Source organism: Callospermophilus lateralis, chromosome 2 (genome assembly GCF_048772815.1).
Source record: "Callospermophilus lateralis isolate mCalLat2 chromosome 2, mCalLat2.hap1, whole genome shotgun sequence".
Taxonomy (NCBI): domain Eukaryota; kingdom Metazoa; phylum Chordata; class Mammalia; order Rodentia; family Sciuridae; genus Callospermophilus; species Callospermophilus lateralis.
Genome location: NC_135306.1, coordinates 206,940,523 through 206,963,578, shown reverse-complemented (window position 1 = coordinate 206,963,578; position 23,056 = coordinate 206,940,523). Strand labels below are relative to the sequence as shown.

At 56.1% G+C, this 23,056-nt stretch overlaps 1 protein-coding gene across 1 annotated transcript in view; it reads right to left on the bottom strand.

Moving 5' to 3' along the window:
* Positions 1-21,810, bottom strand: part of Lrp5 (LDL receptor related protein 5) — a 99,637-nt gene extending 77,827 nt beyond the window's left edge. Inside the window, exon 1 of the mRNA XM_076847707.2 lies at positions 21,631-21,810. Coding sequence (XP_076703822.2) covers positions 21,631-21,709 — 79 coding nt within the window. The 5' untranslated portion in view covers positions 21,710-21,810. The remainder of the gene's footprint in view (positions 1-21,630) is intronic.
* Positions 21,811-23,056: the final 1,246 nt, after the last annotated feature.

The following is a 23,056-nucleotide window of genomic DNA, read 5'->3' as shown; positions in this document are numbered from 1 at the left end:
GGGCCCTGGGAGCCTCTGTCCTCTGAGGGCCTGCAAGGCTCACCCTGCCCCGCCCCCCCGCATGGCCATCTGCACTTTGACCACGTACAGCCAGCAGGGTGGGCCCACGGCCAGCTGCCAGGAGGGACGAGTGCTTCCAACACTGGCCCCAACCTGCCCTTCCTGTCCAGGTCTGTCATGATCAAGAGCCATCGATCCATCCAAGGATCGCGTGAGCTGCTGACATTGGAACACAAATGAATAACAAGGTCATCGCTGCGAGTCTAGGACAGAGGTGGCCCCAGGGCTGGCGTGTGACTGCCACCTATTCCAGAGGTCGGCCTGCCTCCTCTCCTACTGAGGCTGCTGGGATGACGGACACCTTTTCCTACGGCTCAAGAGTCTGGCTGCAGAAGTCAGAAAAGTGGGGCCAGGGAGGTGGCGGGAGGAACCTTCCAGAACACTGCGAGCTCTATCCTTGACCCAGCTAACACAGTGAGCCGGGCACATCCACGGAGCTGCATTCTCAAGGACTGCTGCGCAGGTCCCTGGCTGCAGAACCAAGCCACCTCCTCAGTCTTGGTTCCTACCCGCCCTCTCCAGCCCAGCCACGCGGGAACACCCCGCTCCCCATACACACACTTCCCTGCCTCTACCAGCGCCCCCTCAGCACCCCCATTCCTGCTGCCCCCAGTGCCCTGTCCCCTGTCTCCAGTCCCAACACTCCCACGCCTCTGCGCACTGCTCACATTCACACTCAAACTCACACGCCCAAAGGGCACGCACACAGCCCCAGAGGAAGGCCACAATTAACTCTGAGGCCCAGCAAGTTTCCCGAGCAGGCACCACATTTGAAAGGTCAGGGAAGCAGGGGGACAGGAAACGCGCAGGGGGCAGGCCGGGGTGGAGCAGGAAGTAAGAAATCACTTGCACAAGATGAAAAGAGAAGGACCCTGCTGCTCCAGACACCTCCCGCACAGGAGACAGCTCAGGGCTCGGGTCTAGAGGAAGCAGGGATACGGGCGGGAGGGCCCAGGGTGCCCCACCACCCAGCAGGGCCAAGGCAGGGTGGCGGGAGGACAGGCCAGCCCTATGCTCAGAACAGGGGGCAGCTCTCCTCAGTCCCGGGCTCTGGGCAGAGCTTAGATTCAGTCCACAAAAGAAGTGGCCTGGGGCTCTGCTCAGCCACGCTGGGAAGTCCTGGGAGACAGCAAAGGCCCCGGCCCAGAAACAGGCCCACGGTCTGCCCACCAGGGCTGCCCGGCACCACAGGGGACCTGGGCCCTGCCAGGAGTTACTGTAGGACCCTAATTCTGACCCAGAGGATGACTCCAGCCCCAGCACACTTCCAGGGGTGACCATCAGATTGTCACGGAGGCCCAGCCTTTGAAGTCCCAGAAGTCAGTTCCCCAGCACCTGCCCCTTGGCCCAAAGCCCACAAGGACAGTCGACCCAGTGGAACAGGCCGGGTGCTCACCACCACCTGAGCCAGCCTGGCCTCACAGGCCGTCAGGAAGCCTGGCTCCTCCACTCCTTTTAGCAGGTAAGGATCCAGATTCCACGGCCCCAGCTGAACATGGCCGTGCCAAGCACCACCGAGAAGGCCGGCTCCAGTCCAGTTCCAGGAGGGGAGTGGGGAGGGATGGGACGGACACCAGGCCACTGCTCCAGAGGCTGTGGACTCGCAGACTCCACTAGGAGGGACAACCCTTGGAGCAACCACAGAGCACCCCCCAAGAATGCAGAGCTAGACCTCTTAACCGGAGCTAAACGACACTGGGTCACTGCACACCGCCCAGCGTGACAGCTCTGAGAAGCCATGCCAAAGCTAGGTGGCAGTAAGGAACAGCGGTGGCCAGATCCGGTCAGCCTAGGCGCCTGCCCTCTCTCCCCAGCCCGTGGAGGATGCCTGGGCAGAGGGACACAGCCTGGAAGTGATCAACCATCTTAGAGGCTCTGAGAAGTCCTGCGGTGAGGAAGCCCAGTTCATGTCTTCCCCCCACTCCCCGGCCCCAGGATTTCCTAAATGTTCCTGACCACGGAAGAGTATTTTTAATTTTAACCCCAGGAGCATATTTTGAAAAACACTGTCCCAGAGTCAGGAGCAAAACACAAAACGATGTGAACCTGAATGGACAAAGGTGAGATGGGCAGCGGTGGGTGGACCCAGAGCAGGTGCGCGCTCTGCCACTCCCCGCCCCCAGCCCTTTCACACTGATGTGGCCTGGGGTGGAGGGCTTGCCTGGACACATCAGGGAACTCTGCCCCACCTCATGGGTCACTATGAGGAGCCGCCTTCTGACCCTGGCCAGGGACGCTCTCCATCTGAACACCCAGGCCCAGGGCTCTGCACCATGCTCCTCGCAGCTGCCTGCCAGGCTGCAGAGCTGGCTCCTGAACACCGGCCACGTCCAGCAAAACTCCAGCGGGCAGAGCAAACAGCCAAGCACCAGCACTGTTACCAGGACCAACTGCCTCTTCCAAATCCAGCCCCTCACAGAGCCCTGAGCTGGTGGCCTTGGGGTGGAGCCATGGGACACTGCGTAGTGGACACTCCTGAGAAAGTGCTGCACTGAGCCATCTCCCCACAGCTGGGGTCCACCTGGGCCAGCGTCTCTGCCTCAGCACCATGACCAGGTTCACGCTGACCAGGCCCATGCCAGTCAGGGCTTGGTGGCCCACACGCCTGCTGGCCAAGCGCACAGCACCCTGAGCACTCTGAGCCCTGATCTAGTGACCCTCTGTGGAATGGCATCAGTGCAGCAATGCCCGGGCCGGGGGCGGGGGGCCACGACATTCGATTCACCTCTGCAAATGTGAGCTTTCCCTAATTAGAAGGTTTAGGGCAGAGCAGAGAAAAATATGTATTTCAGAGTCCCAGTTTGACTTGCCAGAAACCAGCCCATTACTAACATTCTTATTTTCAACAAAATATAGCATTCTGATTACATATCATCTCCGTTCTGGCCTGCCAGGCTCCCGGAAGTGGCCAGAGACCACGGGAAGAGCAAGAGAAGCCATGCTGGGATGGAGATGTACTTGGGGACCTCTGGGGGGCTTCCTTCTGGACCCCTCCAGTGGCAGGGAAGTAATTTCTGCTCTCTCCATGGACGGTGGCCGTTTTCACCCATGGTCATGAGACCCCGTCTGCACAGGCACCAGTGGCCTCGGTCTCCCCAGTTGTTAAACAAGAGGGCCAGGTCCGGCCAGCAAGGACAGCTTAGCACCAGGGTGACTTCGAAGCAAACACTATCATCAAACGCCCCTTAAGAGGTGGGTTTGGAGCCACCATCTGCCAACCCCTTGTCCCTACATGAACCCTGCAAGTATCTCCACTCCCCAGGCCTCAGTTTCCTCATCCGTAACATGGGGGCAGCGGAGGCATTAAAGGAATCCACAGACACCTCTTAGAACCTCCGGGGACACCAGAAGTGCACCACAAACCTCAGCTCTATCTATTGCATCTTGGGTATCCTAACCAGGAGGCATTTATTTAAACACAAGGATTTCAATTAAACACACACCCTAAAAAAGCAACGCCCCCCTCCCCAGGGCCTGCCCTTAATTCAGACCAGCGTCAGAACCACCCAGGTATGTGCTCTACACAGGACTTTCTAGCTGTCCTTTGAAATCAACCAAGGAGGAACTTCTAAGCTGTGCGCCCACACCTGTGCGGCTAGCTTCCCACCCCTGCTGCCCCGCCCTGCTGCCCCACCCCTGCTTTCTCAAGTAAACAAGGGACAGGCTGAGCAGCCAGGATGCTGCCTGGCCTGCTGGTCTCTGGTGACACACACCAGGTTCTTCCTGGCCCCCCACCAACTCTGCATCTGCTCTGTCCTCTAGCATCTTGGCTTTGTCCCCCCCAACCCCCATGGGCAAGGACCAGCAGTAGACACAGAAAGCCAAGCGAAAGGGTCAGAGCCACTGCAGCTAACGAAGATGGCACCCGGTCTCAGGGTCCACGGGAACAATGCAATTCACGTCTGCATCCCCCACCTGCCCATCCTTCCCGAGTCCTGTCACATGCAGAAGAATTCAGTACAGGGGCTGGGCTGGGCCTAGGAGCAGAGCTCAGGCAGGAGGCCCTGGGTTCCTCAAGGTGAGGGTAGAGGACAAAGGAGGAGGGGCACGAGGGGCAGGAGGAAGAAGCAGCAGCAGAGTCATTATTAGGACTATTATCATCATCTGGTGCCAAGGCCACTAGGCAAACTCAGAGACCGGAACAGAGGTGCCGACCTTGGTGGCCCTAAGCCATGACCGAGAACTACCACCTCGGGAAAGGAGGCAGCCAGAGCCCAGCAGTCACCAGGCCCGGTGGCCAGAGTGGCTCCAGCTTGTTATCAGAGGTGGGAGAAGGTGGGATGGCCCCAGCCCTCCCCCACGGCCACTGGAGAGGGAAGCGGATCCCGTGTGGCCACAAAAGTCCCATTGTTCTGCCGGAGAGGAAGCTGGAGTGAGCTCAGAGCCCGCCTGGAACTGGTAGAAAGGCGGCCCTGGGGAGGGGGGCACGTCCAGGGAGAAACACCTTGGTCCAGGCTCTTGTTTCCCTGAACTGTTGGAAAAAGTTAAAAAGAAAGAACTGCTGAAAAGATAACAACGAATCATCCCTCCCCAAAATCTGTCTGTGAGCAAAATCAGAGGCTCTGCCTTCAAACAATCTTCTGTGCCTAGAAGATAGTGGCAGTGCGCAGGCCAAGGCCCAGGGCCACGCCGCCTCGGGCTTCAGTGACACCCACGTCCTGTGCACAGACAACTGGACAGATGAAACCAGTTAACAGCTCAACAGAGGGCACGGCCTGTCTCTAGCCCTGGCCTCCTGGTCTCAGCAGAAGCTCCTCAGGGCACCAATGTTCTTTGAGGAACTTTTAATTCTAAGTATCAGAAGCTGCCTACGAGGATCCACGCAGGGCACCAGCCCGAAGATCTCAGAATCCAGAGGAGCCGTAAGTGTGGTTAAAGGGACACCAGAGTCCAGGGTGACGGTTCCCAGGCCCCGCGTGGGCCTCTCCCCGGGCATCGGCTGCAGGCTCTGCAGACAGGAACACGGACGACCGACAGAGGAAACCAGAGAGAAGCTCCCTCCCGGTGCCCGGGCTGCCTTGAGGGGCCCCTGCATCCCACACCTGCCCGTCCTTCCTGAGCCCTGTCACATGCCAGCAGCATCCGACCTCACTCAGTCCTCACAGGAGGTAGGACAACTATCACCGGTGTCACAGGTGAGGAGACTGAGGCTCCCGAGGGCCAAGTACCCCTGCAAAGCCACCAGGCTAATCGGAGGGCTCCGACCCGCGGGTCTCTCCACAATACTGCCCCGTGGGACAAAGAAGGCAAAGGGTCTGACACCGAGCAGCATCCAGACAATGGGGCGATGTGTCTCGAGAGATGCCAAGGTGACCCTCATCTTCCTGGCCAGGACAGTTTAGCGCCTCCTAGGGGGTCAGCAGACAAGACTCTCCTGCCCATGTGTGAGGCGCCTGCTCCAAACCCTACCTGTGGTGGGGGGCAGCGATGAACAGCAGGACTTGGCCAGTCAGAGAGGATAAGGGGACCCAAGGGCCCCACCACCCTGCACAACGTTGGCCAAACTCCGTGTTCTGCTAGATGTCGGTGTTCACATCTGCAGGATGGGCCAGGGTCAAGCCTAGCACAAGTTCACACTCCCCGGGGCACCCCCTGCTCAGGGTGACTGCAGGGCTTCTTGGTGCCTCCGGGGCTCTGGTGTGGAGCCCCACACCTCCTGACCGCACATGATGCTCCTGCAGCACACTGAGCCCAGGTGCAGCAATGGATGGAGGGACCCTTCGCAAACCATGTTCCTGCTCCGAGCCTCACAGTGACCTCAGAGACGAGGCCAGCCTCCCTGAGGCAAAAATAACCAGTCAGACAGCAGAGGGCAAATGACAGGGACAGCGGGTGCACACTTCCTCAAGAGGAGGGGACCCCGATGTAGAGAAAGCTGGGGTCCAGATTGCACAGGAGCCAGGGCCTGCAGCAGGGGAGAGGAGGTGCCACTCAGCCCTCAGCTTCCCTGGGATCACCACTGACCTGGGGCCAGCCACGAGGATGGAGCCCCTGCCTGTGTGCGCTCACTCTGCTTCCATGCTGGGCATGCATCAGCGAGGGACTGTATCTCCCCCAGGCTAGCAGCAAGTTGAGACGGGCCAAGGAGGAGGCTGGCCAGTCCCATCTGGGCTTGCAGCTAGAGGGCCAGGGAGGGCCAGGAGCTAGGGCTTCAGCAGGGATCTGCTCTCATCCTGCTGCAGGCAATGGGGAGCCAGAGCAGGCTGCAGGAGAAAGGATGGTGAGCTCCACCCCCACTGTAGAGACTCAGCCTGGCACAGGAGTGGAGTCGCTTCCCTTGCTAACCGCAGAGCATCTCCCAGGGGAAAGGCCCTGACGGTCTGCATCCCAGGGCAGGGGAAGCCAGGTCAAGCAGGGGTCTTGGAGAAGACCCTGGAGAAACTAGAAAGGGCTGTCGGCTACAGGAAGCCCACCAGAGAGGAGCCAGCCCGCCCACCTAGTGCCGGCTCTGGGACTCCACCTGCTGGTTCCACGCAGCTCCGGGGCAGGAGAAAAGCAGCAGAGAGGACTCAGGATCTCCTTGGCAGTGTCCCCCCAGGAGAGAGAGCTGGGAGGGGATGCAGCATCTGCTGGAGGACGGCCAGTCTCCCAAAGCCCCGCACACCCTGGCAAAGCAGAGGCTCCAGGAGAGCGAGAACCCAGATCCCCAGCCCACCCAGCAGGGTTCCCACCCACCAGGGGTCCCCCCAAGATCAGTACCGGACAGATCAGCTGGAGCCCACACCCATCCTTCTACCTTCGAAACCAATGCACAGAGGCCGCGGAGCAGAGCAGACATGGTTTCCAGGGAGCTACCTTTCACTCCAGGTGCACCTGAGCCTAGAACCCCGAGGACCCACCAGCTCCAGTAACAATATGGACGCAACACTAACCCTGATCGCTAAACATCATCAGGCCTGGGCTGGCGCTGTTCCACTGTCCTCCGCATCCTCCTGACGCACCGGGGGCAGGGTGTGAGGATGATCTACCATTACAGGAGAGGAAACTGAGGCCCAGGGTGGTGGGCTTGTCCAGGACCAGGACGCTGAGCATGCAGCAGGAATGTGGGTCAGCAGATCGGGTGGGGGAGGCAGCATGTGCCCCCCAGTCCCAGGCTAGAGGCTGGGCAGCCCAGGACCAGGGCTTGCTGCTGCCCTCTCAGCTGTTCACAGCAAATGTAGGGGTTCAACGCATCCTGGGCCCAGGGGTGCCCAAAATAGCAGCCTCTGCTCAGAGGCCAGCATGGGCCAGGCCGTGGGACAGACGCACACACCCAGCCACCTCTGCCATGGTGGGGTGATCCTGTGGAATGTCCACTGGTGACCAAACTTGCTGTACGTACTATGAGCAGGCAAGAGAGAAACTCGGCCCACCTGTCCTCTTTATGCCTAACTGCACAGGCTCTCTCTCCCCACGGGACCTCAGGGAACCCACAAGGCAACTGTCTCCTCACTGACCTTGCTAACTGACCTTCCCGTCCACTCCTGCTGTCCAAGCTAGAAAGACCTGGAACACCCTGGACGCTCTCCCCATCTGCAACACCACGCCCAAGATCCCCCGCCAGGAGACTGCGGGGCCTCTTCGCGGTAGGATCAGGTCACTGCTCAAAGGCCAGGGATCTTTGGCAGGTAGGTGGTTCTCTAACAAGATCCCTTAGGTACACTGATGGCCCAGGATTGGGACAGTGGGCATGGTGGGTCCCACCTGGGTCACGTCTCTTCCTGGTGGAAGCCTCTTCAAGTGCACAGGAAGCTCCAGGTGGTCGGCAGATCTAGAACGGGATCACGGGGTGCAGGAGCCTGTCCACCCAGGAACCCCGCCCAGGGCTCCTCAGAGAAGAGCAGAAGAAGGACGTCGCCCAGAGCCTGTGCCCGCCCTGGCAGCCAACCCTGCCTGCACCGCAGCAGATCCACCTGGCCCTCCAGGTCAGTCACTCCCAGCCCAGGGCCACAGAGGTACTCCAGCAGCAGAGGAAATCCCAACACTGTAAAAGGCAAAGGGAAACTGCCCCGCGAGGCAGTGACAGGAGCCCACTGAACCCTGCTCATGCCCCCAGAGCCTCCCAGGGCCTGGCTCTCCACGTCCCTGCCCATTGGGTCCCCGGGGGCCCTGGCATAAGCCCACGTGATGTTCAGACCATTGCCCGAGGTTCCAGCCCCAGCCATGCGGTCACCCGTCTACAAGAAGACACGATGCTGCACACTGGGTGCCCTGCACGCCCAGGGCCGCTCCATAGGACTAGGGATGGATGCAGCAACTCAACAGTGGGGCAGCAGACACAGGTAATGCCAAAGTCAGCGCACACCCCACGGTGGCATACCTGGCCGTCAGCAGGCCCAGCTCTGCTTCCTCAGCAGGTGAGGCCCAGGACTGCAATAGCCACACAACACAGGTGTCCTGAAGGAACGTCTGGGCAGGGCTACCTCCCAGGGACAGCAAAGGCCCCCAGAACAGGCACACGGCCTCCAGGGGCACAAACCAGATGGAGTGATGCTCTTTGTATCTAAAAAACTGTAACTGTATTAAAAATGTCCCCCAATCAGGCACCTATCCGTAGTTTTAACTCAAAAGCACCAATTTTTTAAGACCACTTAGAAGATGGAAAGATCCCCCACGCTCTTGCACAGACAGAATTAACGCTGTCAAAATGGCCACACTGCCAAAGTGCTCTACAGATTCCATGCCATTCCTATTAAAACCCCAATGACATTCTTCATAGAAAGAGAAAAGGCAATCCAGAAATGTGGAAAAATAAGAGACCCAGAATAGCCAAAGCAGTCCTTAGCAAGAAGAGTGAAGCAGGAGGCATCACAATACCAGACCTTAAACTTTACGACAAAGCCACAGTATCAAAAACAGCCTGGTAGTGGCACCAAAACAGATACATAGACTGTTAGGGTGTGTAAATAAGTCAAGATGGCGCCTGGCATTTTGCCAGAGGGAGTGGTTTCTGAAGTAACGCCAGCGAGCCATTAAGTGTGGAGATTCCTTATTGGTTGACTGCTGTATCTAGTTTATGTTAACTAAGATAAGCTGTGTGTAATGTATATATACCCCTCCTGTCCTACAATAAACGGCTCCCACTCCTGCTGTATCGATCTACACAAGTTTCTTGTCACACCCCGGTTAGGTTGTCCAGCCAGCTGGGCTGCGGCAATAGACCAATGGTGCAGAATAGAAGACAAAAATACCCACATAAATACGGTTCTATATAAATACTAGACAAAGGCATCAAAGACATATATTGGAGAAAAAAACAGCCTTTTCGACAAATGGTGCTGAGAAAACTGGAAATCTATTTGTAGCAAAATGAAATTAGACCCCTATGTCTTACCATGCACAAAACTCACTCAAAGTGGATCAGGGACCTAGGAATTAGACCAGAGACCCTGCCTAACAGAGGATAAAGTAGACCCAACTCTCCACCATGTTGACTTAGGAACTGACTTCCTTAACAAGACTCCTAAAGCGCAAGAAGTAAAATCAAGAATTAATAAATGGGGCCTGAGGTTGTGGCTCTGGTAGAGCACTTGCCTGGCATGTGTGAGGCCCTATGTTCAATCTCAGGAACACATAAAAATAAATAAATAAAATAAAGGTATTGGGTCCATCTACAACTAAAAAAAAAAAAAAATTAAAAAAAGAATAAACAAATGGAATGGAATCAAACTAGAAAGAAAACAATCAATAATGTGAAGAGAGAAACTACAGAATTGGAAAAAAATCTCTAAATCACATGAACCTCAGATAGAGCACTAATCTCCAGGATATATAAGGAACTCAAAAAACTTAACACCAAAAAAACCAAACAACCCAATCAATGATAGGGCAAAGGAACTGGACAGACACTTCACAGAAGAGGAGATATAATCTATCTACAAATATATATATGAAGTTTAGCATCTCTAGCAATCAGAGAAATGCAAATCAAAACTACACCAAGATGCCTTCTAACTCCAGTCAGAGTGGCAATTATCAAGAACACGAGCAACAATAAATGTTGGAGAGGATGTGGGGGAAAAGGCACGCTCATACACTGCTGGTGGGACTGCAAATTGGTGAACCACTACAGAAAGCAGTGTGGAGAAACTTGGAATGGAACCACCAACTGACCCAGTTATCCCACTCCTCAGTTTATACCCAGAGGACTTAAAATCAGCATACTACAGGGATACAGCCACATCAATGTTTATAGCAGCTCAATTCACAATAGCCAAACTGTGGAACCAACCTAGGTGGTGTTCAACAGATCAACGGATAAGGAAACTGTGGTACATACACAAAATGGAATATTACTCAGCCCTAAAGATAAATGAAATTATGACATTTGCCAGTAAATGGATGAACCCAGAATATTATGCTAAGTGAAATAAGCCAATCCCAAAGAATCAAAGGCCAAATGTTCTCAGATACACAGATGCTAATTCACAATAACGAACGGGGAGGGAAGAACAGAGGTAATTTGGACTAGACAGAGGGGAGTAAAGGGAGGGGAGGGGCCTGGGGGTAGGAATGATAACAGAATGAATTGGACCTTATTACCCTAGGTGCATATATGATTATATGACCTGCGTAACTCCACATCATGTACCACCAGGCAAATGAGAAGTTATACTTCATTTATGTAGGATGTGTCAAAATGCATTCTAATGTCATGTACAACTAATTAGAATAAATAAAAATATATATAAAAAAACAAAAGCACAATTTTTTTTTCAGATTAAAAATTCATCGTTTTATTATTTCATTTTCCCACAATTAAAAACACTACATAATCATGTACAATCACAAGAATGGGAAGTTACACTCCATGTATGTATAATATGTCAAAATGTACTCTACTGTCACGTATAGCTTAAAAGAATAAAAAAAGATGAATAAAAAAATTTATCAAAAATACATAAAAGTTTCACTTTTTTAATGATCAAAGTGCTGAGTGAAGGACACAGGTGCTGCACCCCACCATGACATCTCGGGGTCTGTGCTGCATGACGCCCATCACACGGCCAAACACACGGCTTCAGGGCCAAGTCCACAGGGAGTGTGCCGGGCTCCTCACACTGAGACAGCTGGCCGCTGCGGGCCCTGCGAGTCCATCCCGCTGACGCACGACTCTTACCACTGGGAGGGGGTCCCCACGCTGGCCCTGGAGTCTCTGTCGGGGAGCAGGACAGGGGTCTCCCAGTTTGGGGAACACAGCCCAGCGGGACTTGGGGAGGGCGGAGGAGCTCATGAGGCAGCCCACCCTGGGGCCAGGGCAGCAAGGTTGGTCAGATCTGCTCCCAGACAGACGCGGCCTCAGGCGGCCCTGAGACCTTGATGGAGCACCCACCAGGCGCTGTGCAGTGGCAGAAAGCCGCCCTGGAGGCAGCAGCTGTTCTCTAGGCCCTCCCAGGGCGGAGAACCACAGAGGGTGCTGGATTCCGCAGCGGACCTGGCTGGAGGAGGGGCAAGGCCTGCCTGGCCAAAGCCCCAGCTCTGGATGTCAGCGAACTGGCACCGTTTACTGCACAAGGGAAGAAGGCTGGGAAAACTAGTTCTAGAAAAACTATTTTGGCCAGCGCATAAGACAGACCAGGAAAAGGTTCTGGAAAGCCAAGAGGCCCCCTAAACCTGATGTCCTCCACTCCAGATCTCGTCTTTCACCAAACGAGAAATGTGGGGCCTATGGTGAAGCTCGGAGCCCAGGGGGTCCAGGCGTGGGGAAGGGGCAGGAGCAGGTTCTGAAGCTCCCACCTGAGCAGCAGGCAGTACAGCCCTCCCCTCTCCCTCCCCACCCAGGCTCCCTTCAGAAACCAAGTTGGGCTGGGGAAAGTGGGGGGATGGCTTCGCCCACAGAAGCAAGCTCCAAACCATCCTGCTCTAAAACCACCTGGCCATAGTGAGCTCATCAACCCTCAGCCCCATCACAGAGACCGCCTGCCCTTCCCGGTGGAGCAAGGTGGCAGCTGCCCGGAGAGTGGACGAGGACTGGAGGGCATCCAGGCCGGTGCGTCCTGGCCAGGGCCACAAGTAGCTATTAATGCCCATGGAGCCATTTCCTGAGAGTGCTGCCAGGCATGTACCGCCTCCCCATCTGGGCTGACTGGGGTGCAGCCCAGGGAAGGAATTAAAGGAGCTCACGAGCTGGGGAGGAGCTGGGGAGGAGCGCAACCATTTACTCAGTAATTACACCTGCCTTCGGGCTAACGAAGGAATTAGCACTGGGGCCAGTTCCCCAGCAGCCCAGGGAGGGCTGTGGCAGGACATCTCAGCAGCTAGAAAGCGCGCACCCAACAGAAACCGCCAGCATCAAAACCAGCTTGTCTGCAGGCGGCAGAAGAGCTGATGCCCGCAGCCAGGAACTGGCTGATGGGCGGAAACCACTGGAAATCCAGTCCTCTAACACCTAGCCGAGGTCACCACTGGCCACCCCCAAACTAAAGATCAAAGGTGACAATAGGTGGCTCCGAAGTTTATCACCAAAGAGAAAATGTGCAAAAAGAATCAACACAGTTTTTGAAAAGAAAAATGAGGAAGAATTTTGCACAACTGAGCTCAAAATATATTCTAGTGGTACAGAGAGCAAAAACCGCAGCACACTAGACCAGAGAGAAACGGGCAACGGGACGGGAGGGTCCAGGACCTGGAGCCAGGCACCCGGAGCACCACACACAAACGATGGCACTTTACCTTTTTTTTAATATTTTTTTTTTTTTTTAGTTGTCGATGGACACAATACCTTTATTTATTTTTCATGTGGTGCTAAGGATCGAACCCAGTGCCTCACACATGCAAGACGCACACTCTACCACTAAGCCACAACCCCAGCCCCAAAAGATGGCATTTTAAATAAATGGGGACAGGTGGGGCCACTTCCTCAAGGTGTTGGGCACTCCTTATGCAATGGCTAGATCCCTACCTCATACCACATACAAAAATCAGCTAGAATGAACATGGGAACGTAAAACACAAAGTAATAGTAGTTGTCGTCATCATCCTCCTGGAAGATAAAGAGAAAAATATTGAAAATCTGGGGATAGAGTAATAATACCTGTAACCCAGTCGTAAGGGGAAAGAGAGTTTTGATTACATGAAACTTTTTAATGTATTTATAATAATATATTGCCAGGAAAAAAAAAAAACAAAAAAAAACATTAAGGACCAGCTAGAGACCAGAAGGAAAACCTGGAACAAAATCAGCAAAGAATTAATGACCTCGTTTAGTAAAAAGTTCTTACAAATCAATAAGAAAAAGATAAACATCAGAAAAATAGGCCGAGGAGGAGAGTAGGCAATTCGCAGAAAAATAAAACAAATGGCCTTGGTAAGGAGGGAAGTGCAAATCAAAACATGTTGTAATTCTAAACCAAACTGATGCCAATTTTAAAAAAAAATCTGTTGAATGGCAGCATTGGCGAGGACACAGGGAGGCCAGTGTTTGCGTAGTTTCTTATGGTATAAATAAAAGCCAAATGGACATACTTTGACAAAGAATATATCCTACCAAAACGTCTGCACACAAGTGCCCAGAGAGACAGCAGGGGCACTTGCTGCCTTGCCCGTCACAGCAACAGAGCCTGAAGACACCCATCACCCTCCGGGGGCAACGCAGGGACAGGCACCTGCACCAGGAAAGACCACTTGGCTTCTTAAAAAGAACAGAGACACAAAAGCAAAGACACAGAAAATGTTCATAATCATTAATCTCTGTAAAAGTGCATGTTTGAGTAGTATTTTATTTTTTTGAGGATATTGTGAATGGGGTAGATGTCCTCATTTCCAGTTCAGAAGATTTGTCGCTGATATACAGGAATGCCTTTGATTTATGCGTGTTGATTTTATATCCAGCCACTTTGCTGAATTCATTTATTAGCTCTAGTAGTTTCTTTGTAGACCCTTTTGTGTCTTCTAGGTATAGGATCATATCATCCGCAAATAGTGATAATTTAAGTTCTTCTTTTCCTATTTTTATGCCTTTGATTTCTTTCGTCTGTCTAATTGCTCTGGCCAGTGTTTCGAGAAATATATTGAATAGAAGTGGTGAGAGAGGGCATCCCTGTCTTGTTCCAGATTTTAGAGGGAATGCCTTCAGTTTTTTTCCATTTAGAATGATGCTAGCCTGAGGCTTAGCATATATAGCTTTTATAATTTTGAGGTAAGTTCCTGTTATCCCTAGTTTTTCTAATGTTTTGAACATAAAGTGATGCTGTACTTTGTCGAATGCTTTTTCTGCGTCCACCGAGATGATCATATGGTTCTTATCTTTAAGTCTATTGATGTGGTGAATAACGTTTATTGATTTCCGTATATTGAACCAGCCTTGCATCCCAGGGATGAATCCTACCTGATCATGGTGCACAATCTTTTTGATATGTTTTAAAAGTGCATGTTTGAAAAAGTGTAGCATGCTAAGATACATGTTAAAGGTCTGGCCATCCTTAAGGGGAGAAATAAAATCGGCAATAAGTAACAGACACCTGTCTTCACAGAAAGAGGCACCAGGGCCAGCACTGCGTTGCTTAAACATGCAGACAGATATTTACACACGGCTTCTCTATGGGCAATACGTAAATATGTTAACATATACATGTTTTCACGTGTTTCTTGCATTTAGAAAATACGAGGTAGGGGCTGGGGTTGTGGCTCAGTGGTAGCGCGCTTGCCAGGCATGGGTAAGGCACTGGGTTGGATTCTCAGCACTGCGGATGGATAAATAAATTAAATAAAGGTCCCTCAACAACTAAAAAAAATTTCACAAAATATATGAGGCAGGAGGATCTCAGGTCTGAAGCCAGCCTCAGTGACTTCATGAGGCTCCAAGCAAAAATAAAAAGTAAAAAGGTCTGGGGAGGCGGGGTTAAGTGCTCCTGGGTTCAATTCCTCATAACAAAAGGGAAAAAATATATATATCTGTGAAACGAAGTGGCCAAAAAGCACAAGCCAAGCCGGTGAGCATTACCAGGGAAGCGCAAACCCAACCACAGTACGATGCACCACACGCTTACTAGAGTGGCCAGGATGTCACCAAAAAAAGGCAACTAGCCAGCACGGCCTGAACTGCAGAAAGCGCAGCTCCCACCCCGCGGGTTATGGTGTCCAGCAGCTCCCGAACAAGGCAGAAGTCCTGTGGGGTCCAGCAGCCCCCCTCTGGGCGCACCAGAGGAGGAAGCAGCCACTACATCAGCACTCGGGGCGGCCGGGGGCAGAAGCGACAGAGATGTGCCCCACAACAGAGCATCATTCAGCCTTAAAGAAGGAAACCCTGACACCCGCGGCCACTCAATCGAGCCTGGCAGACACTGCACCGAATGTCGGTGCTGAACACTAGCAAAGAAGCCAAGCAGATCCCCCAGAGCGAGGGACCTAGAAGAGCAAATCCCGGGGACAGAGAGCAGAACAGAGTGGCCAGGACTGGCGGGGGGGTGGGGGGGCACGGAGAGCAACTGCCCTGTGGGCACCAGGCTTCTGATTGGGGTGATGGAAAAATCTGGAAGCAGTGGCGACCACAGGACTTCAGAATGCATGTGCCCCACTGAACCGTACACCTAAAAATGGCCCAAAAGGCCAACTCTGACTTACATTCCTGAGACTTAAAAAGTAGTTGTGAATTAAAAATAAATCAGCTCAGCAGCAGATGAGGGCCTGACCCCACCACCCAACCCGCAGACGGGGCTCTCACACGAGGGAGGGCAGGCTCCAGGAGAGCAGTGCTCGCAGCCCACTCCCCTGGAAGCCCGAAAACCACCTGGCAGTGCCCCCTAGAATTCCAGCTGCCTGGCTCCATGGGAAATGCAGGGGCTGGGACCTGCTCCTTGCGGGGCACAGTGCAGGCAGGGCTGTGCCAGGTCAGGCATGAGAGGGTCACAGGTACAGTTCCAGGCCTCGGCACTGGGGACAATTCCCAACGTGGCGGCACTAGGTGGAGCCCACGTGGCCAGATACCCAGAAACCAAGTATCAGTCGGGCTGCGGGCAGCCAGGCTGCTACGGCCCAGAGCAGCCCCCATTGGCATGTCCCCCTGTGCAACTGCGGGAGCAGCGGTCAAGAAGGACGGCCACATGCGCCCAGGCTGGATGGGCCCTCAGTGCTCACACAGCCACGAGTGACGGGGATGTCATGCTTCACAGGAGCCGGTGTGACATGCTTCAGTCACACGAGCAGCTGGTGGCAGGACCACACCGGGGCGGGCTGCCCAGCCTTGGTCCCCCACTGGACGCCTCTGAGAAGACAGTTGCTGACGATCAGCAGGGGCCTGGGGTGGGACGTCAGCTGGGCGGGCCTCCCGCAGCAGGGCACAGTGTGGCCACGCAGGACTCACAGTGGAGGGACTCAGAGTGGAGTCCAGGCTCAGGCACAAGCTGGGGCAGGGGGGGTCCCAGGGAGGGCACAGAGCTCAGGCCCAGGCCAGCTGTGCAGGCCACCCCTCACCCGGACAGCACCCTGAGGCTGCCCATCTTGATGCCCCCAGACCCAGGAAGAAGACAAGTTCTGTGGGGCGGCCCAGGTGCTGGAACTGCAGAGACAAGGCCACAAGACTGGGAGGCCACAGGCCAGACCTGAGACAGGAGGATCTGAGACGGGGACCTGAGACCGGGGGAGCCAGGCAGCCCCGTGGGGAACCCTAGGAACAGAGCGGGGAGCAGCGGGCGGAGGGAGCAGCGGAAGAGACTCCTCCCGCGGGCACCCTGTCCCTCGAGGTCCCTCCTGAGGGAAGAGAACCACAAAGCCTCAGGCCTGAGATGGCCTCACAGACTGGGGACAACTGTCTTTGTTTTACAAATAAGGAGCCTGAGGCACAGAGAGGGCCCGTGGTCCCCAGAAGACAGGGGGGGAGCACCAGGCCCCATGGGGTCCGTGACGGCCGGGTTCCTGTGGTGATGGGCACAGCTGTGTGTGCCACGGCCTTGCTGGGCACCTGCGTGGGAGAGGAGCCACCCTGTTCTTCAGGGGACACCTGGGACACCCAAAAGCTAAAACCTCTCTCCTCCCTGGTGAACCCTGGCTTAAGTTTAACCACAAACCCCTGCACCCTGGCAGGCTGGTAGCGATCGCTCAACAAAGTGCATATTAAATTAAATACCACCGAACAAAGCCAATAAGAAAACACCCAGGAAGTACAGCCCCCCAACCCCCCAAAATGGGCTCAGAGGCAACTTCCCCACAACCTTCATGGGGGCTGGTGGCAGAGAGACCCCAGGCACAAGGAGCAGGGGACAGGGAACACGTGGTGGGATCTGGGGGCACTCAGGCTCCATCACAGGGCTCACACCAGGGCCTGCTGCCACCCCCACCTAGGACAAGCTGGACACCAAAGGCTGGACCTGGAGCCACAGGACAAGTACACGGGGCTCAGGAATGGGCAGGAACCACTGTGGACTGGCCATGTACGCCAGGGTGGCCTTCCCCACCCAGGGAAGGGCACAGGACCTCCTGCTGCTCCCCAGAGAGCAGACCCCCCTCACCCAGAGGACAGCCAGCTCTGCTCCTGGCGTGCAGGGCCAGCCACCCTTGGGGACCAACCCTGACCCAGCACAGACCCCCAAACATCTTTACCCACCTCCCGGTCCCCAGGGACTCCAGCTCTCCATTGTGCTCCCAGGGGCCCTCTCAAAGGAAACCCAGCACAGAACAGGCGCTCTCAGCATTGTTCCCCAGCACCCACTCTCTGAACCCCAACTCCGCGGAGGTGGGGACCAAGGCCAAGAGCCAGGAGATGGCTTTCCAGGGCTGAAGAGGAGGCAGAGAGCAGACCGCCAGCCAGGCCCAGCCTCCCTGCAGTCCCACAGCTGCCTCTACCCATCACTTGTGCTGCCCCCAGGATGGCCCTGCAGGGCGGCTGGCTCGGAGCCCACAGGCCACTGAGCAAATGTGCGAAGGGAGCCAGACACCACCAGCCCCCAGGCCGCCCTGCCAAAGTCCCAGTTCTGAGTGTGTGTTAAGTGGCCGCCCTGGGGCCTCCTTTACCAATGTCCCCACTGAACACTCACTCCACTCTACCAGCAGCCCTTGGGGCCCAGGTCCTCCTCCCCAGGGGCCAGCACTGGCTCTCCAGCTTGTCCACAGGGGCCATAACATTTCTGAACCTCAGCAGGAGGATCTAAGATTAAATCCTGCCACTGTCCTACTCCACTAGGGCACCCTGGCCCCCAGCTCATGCTGCTGCAAGAAATACCAAGATCAATTCAACCAAGGTGAAGGAATAAACAAAATGTAGTCTGTCCATACAGTGGAATAGTCTTCAGCCATCAAAAGGAATGAAATACCGACACAGGTCCCAGAACACCATGCTAACTAAAGAATCAGACACAAAACCATGTGAGGCAGGATCCATTTATAGAAAATGCAGCTGGGCTCCGTGGTGCGCACCTGTAGTCCCAGTTACTTTGGGAGGCTGAGGCAGTAGGATCACTGAAGGTCCAGACACCCTTGGGGACCAACCCTGACCCAACACAGACCCCCCCAAACAAGACCAGGAGTTCAAGACCAGCCTGGGACCCCATCTCAAAAAAAAAAAAAACCTACACACACACACACACTACCCAGACCAGACAGAGGCACAGAGACAGAACGCTGGTGGACGGCAGTAGGGGTATAGTAAATCATGGTGTAATGGGCATGGGGTTTTCTTTGGGGTGATGGAAATGTTTTATAACCTGATAAGAGTGATGATTATAAACACTGGATTTGCCAAATAACTGTGAACTGTACACATTTAAATGGTTAATTTTTTATTATGTAAGTTTCATCTCAACTTTAAAGCCATCCATTCCACTCCTCACCTAGAGCAGCCCCAGCCCCAGCTGCATCTCCGTCACCCCTGCCTGAAGTCTCTGCGTCACACCCAGTGCCCAAGCTGAGCTCTTCCAGCAGACACCCCCAGGCCCTGTGTGGTGGGCCCCCTGCAGGTCAGCTCCTGTCTCCACCAAGCTCACAGGTTACAGAAAGAACACCAAGGCGTGCAGAGTGGACAGCTGCCCAAGCTCCCTCCAGGGCACAGGCAAGGCCGGGACGAGGTGCTGGGCACCAGGACTGTCCATGCTACCTACCCCGCACCCACTAGGTGCTGCAGCAACCAGTCCGTCAGTGGACTGGACATCCAAGGTCGCACACAGAAGACAAATCCAGACTGTCCTAACAGCCTCCGGACCTTCCAGGCCTGAAAGACCACAGACCCCATCCCACAACTGCAGTTACTGCCGTTCCACCACCACCATCCTTCACCTGGGCCAGGGATGGCGCCCAGAGCCCCGCACAGCACTGACACCTCCCGCCACCTGGGAGAGGAGGAGGCTGCCAGATAAAGATACTAGACACAGAGAGGTGAAGTCAGCCACCCAAGTCAAACAGCAAGTGAGCACCCAGAACCCTGCCCTGCCCCCAGGCCTGGCAGCCCCTCCACAAGCAGAAAGAGATGGCCAGTCCTCACCTGACTGCGCACACCCCCACCCATGAATGAATCCGCTGAATGCCTGGGTGGTGACACACGGTGGCCAAAATTAAACTGGTTCCAAGTATGTTGGGAACCAAGAGGTGATCTCCCCAGAGGCCAGAAACCAATGCTGCATCCTTCAGCTTGACCAGGTAATTTCTTGGACCAGAGGGTGCAAGGCGTGGACCCCTGCTTCAGAGGGGCTCCACACAGCATTTACTTAGCCCAACACCTGCCTGTCCCGCCCTGGGGAGGGGGGGGGCGGGGGACAGGGTGCCTCTGCAGAAACCTGAACAAGTGCCGAGCTCCCAGGGAAGGGAGGCCTGGGGCTGCGGAGGGGAATGCCGGTCCCGGCACCGCACAGGGCCCACTAGAACAAAGGCATTTCCGTGGGCTCACAGCTTTAAATTGCAACAGGAAGCAATCGGGAAAAATAATTAGGTGTCGACTTGCTGCCTTCGTTCCAGGCCTCAAGAAGTACCCATCTGTCAGAAAATCAGGCACAACCTGGGAGAACCGTCAAGATGGTGCCATACAAGAGTCCTGGTCCCCTTCCATTTTAGGACTGATTACCACTTAGCTGGCGTCCCCAGGCCTGCCTTCCTAATGTTAAAACAATCAACTCTTTTTTTTTTTTTTTTTTTTTTGCCTCATACACAACTGAACTCCACAGATGGAACTCTTTCTCCTTAGGGTGTTGAATCCCACGCCCCTCACGCATTCAATCCCAGCAACGTCACCCCAAAACTCACAGGAAATCCAAAACTGCAATGAGGTGGAAAGCGATGCAGCCGGCTTAGAAACCCCACCTTTAAAACAAACAGCTTCCCAAAGAACCCCTTCTGCCGCGGTGACCCAGGCATTTCCGGAAAGAGAAGGAGCAGCGCTGGCCTGAACGATCCAGACCGGCATTGTTTTGGCTTCACCTTGTTTTGCTAGCACCAGAGGAGGCCCAAAAATGTAAACACCATTCCCGGGAGGGAGAAACTTGGGGTGCGACTCCCACGGAACTCCAGGCTTCCACTGGGCACCAGGCCGGCTGGAGCAAACAAGTGCCCCACTCTCCCTACTCCTGGCCACCCCCCAAACCTCCATCCAGAGGCCCCGGCACGGGGAATGTGAGCACAGATTCAGGGCCAGCCCCTGCAGTGGCCACACTGGAAATATTCAGAGACAGCTGTTGGCCTCGATGTGAAGCCCAGACAAAGAGACCTGAGGCTCCCCCAACACTAAACTGCCACCAACAGAACACCAGGTGTGCACAGGCACTTGCGGGCAGTGTTCACTTGGACAACCACACTCCGGAAAAACAAAACACGCACACGAATTAGAACCATTTAGGTAGCAAGAGGCTTGCTTCAAAAACCACATGGCAATCTCCAAATTAAAAGAACATGTGTAGCCTTTCCAACTGCTTAGGTTTCCCAAGTCCTCCCGACCTCAGCTCCACCCCCAGGGACACACCAAAAGTTAGAGACGGTTCCCAGCCTGCCACCAACCCCACCCCGGGGACAACTGAGGCAGGAGCACAGCTGCCCACACATCCCCACACTCGGGGACCACGTCACCCCACGCAGCCGGCCCTGGGGTTGGGCACTGGTCAGTGACGGCCGGGCGCCAGCATTTGGGGTCCCAGTGGCCAGATGGGTCCTTCGGGTCGTGCGGGCACCTGGCAGGTGTCATTCGGTTTGGAAACCGACAGCCACGTAGTTCAAAGGGGCAGCAGCACGGGCCAGGCCGCCCCGCGCCAGTGCTCAGAACTTTCTCGCAGCAACTTAAATCCGCTCTCGGAGCTCGCAGGCCGCGCGGCCGTAGGAGGCAGCTCCCGGCGAGTTCCCGGGACGCTCCCGACAGGCGAGGCCTGCCCCGCTCCGCCCCGGGCCACCGCTCCCGGCTCGGCGCGGCCGCCCCCGTGCCCGCAGGCAGGTGAGGACCCGCCCGCGCCGCACCTGGTGGCCCGCCGGTCGCTGCCCACCGCGAGCCCTGCCCGCCGGCCCGGGACGCCGCGTCCCCGGGGAGGGCCCGAGGTCCAGACAAAGGGCCCGCGCGGCCCCGGGGCGGAGGGGTCCGCGGCGCGCGCCCGACTCCCCGAACTTGCGAAGTCGGCTCCCGGGGACGCGCGCCCGGCACTTGGCCGCCAGGGCGCCGGGCCATTGTCCGCGCGGCCCGCGCCCACCTACCCGCGGCGGGGGCCAGGCTGCAGCACAGCGCCAGCAGCAGCAGCGGCGGCGGCGGCGGCCGGGGCGGCGCCGCGTCCATGTTGTCCGGCCGGACGGGCCCGCGCGCTCACTCGGGCTCCATGGCGCGGCGGCGGCGGCTCCTCGCGCGGCTCCCGGCGCCTCCCGCCTCCCCCTCGGGCGCCGCGGACCAGGACGACGGGGGAGGAGGGAGCAGGGCGCGCGGGAGCGGAAGCCGCGCCGGTCTCCGCCCCCCGCCGCCGCCGCCCGCGCCCCCCGCGCCGGCCGCGCCCTCCCGCGGGCGCCCCCCGGAGCCTCCCCGGCCAGGCGCCGCCCGCCCGCCCCGCTCCGCCCCGCAAGCCCCGCGCCTGGCTTCCGCGCGCCAGGCCCGCAGGCCCGGCCAGTCCCGGAAGCAGGTGTGTCACCTGTAGAGCCAGCTGCGGGGACCCGGCCCTTACGGGTGGGGAAACTGAGGCACGGGACCGGCGGCGTCGCCTGGGGCACCCGGCGAGCCTCCTCGGGGCTGGGAGTCCGGGCCCCGCGCCAGGGCTGCGCGCTGTCCGGCGACCGTCACCCCTGGCTCCCGGGAGGGAGGAGGGTCCGCCACACCTGTCCTCACTTGGGGACGGCAGAGAAAGGCTACGGAGCAGGCACAGAAGTGGACGTAGCGGTCGGGCTGGGAGTGGGTGAGCTCCACGTTTGACTTTTAAACCGAACGCAAGCTCTCGACGGTCGTTATTCAATATCAAAAGACTGAGTGATAGCCACGGTGGCCAACACGTGCTGGGCAGGCCAAGGGAGAAGCCCCTGGGCCCCACATCCGCCCTTGAGTCCCCTGGTCAGCAGGCAGGGAGCTCGGGGCAAGCCACCCCAGCCTCAGGGCCAGAGGGGCGAGGAGGGGCGAGTCACCCTGGCAGAGCCAGATGGGGCACCGGAGGGGCTGTGGACCAGTGGGCCCAAGTGCAAAGCCTGGCTCTGGCGTTTTTTGGAACCCCGGGGCCTTTGACAGGCAGAGGTGAAACCTCCCGGCCTTCTTCACTCACTGATGAAAAGCAAGGCTACATGCCTCACATGAACACACCTGTACCCAGGCTGCAGTGCCACAGTGTCACAGAGCCACTGGTGAGGCAGGGAGCGTCTTTGCCCTCATGGGCTTTATACACTAGGAGGAAACAAAAATAAATAAATTCAAATAATACAGAAAAAGTAAACAACAGCTTCATTAAGAGCCTGAAGAAAGCCATGGAAAGAAAAGGTGTTCTGTCTGAGGACACCTGGGGACCAGGAGCTTGTGCTTAGAGGAAGCATCAGACAGAGAAAACCCCAGGTAAAGGCCCCAGGGCAGGAGCTCAGCCACTGGGTTTGTCGGGGATCCACCAAGGGCCCAGGTTGCAGAAGCTGGAGGCTGGGTGGAAAGCTAGGCCTATTC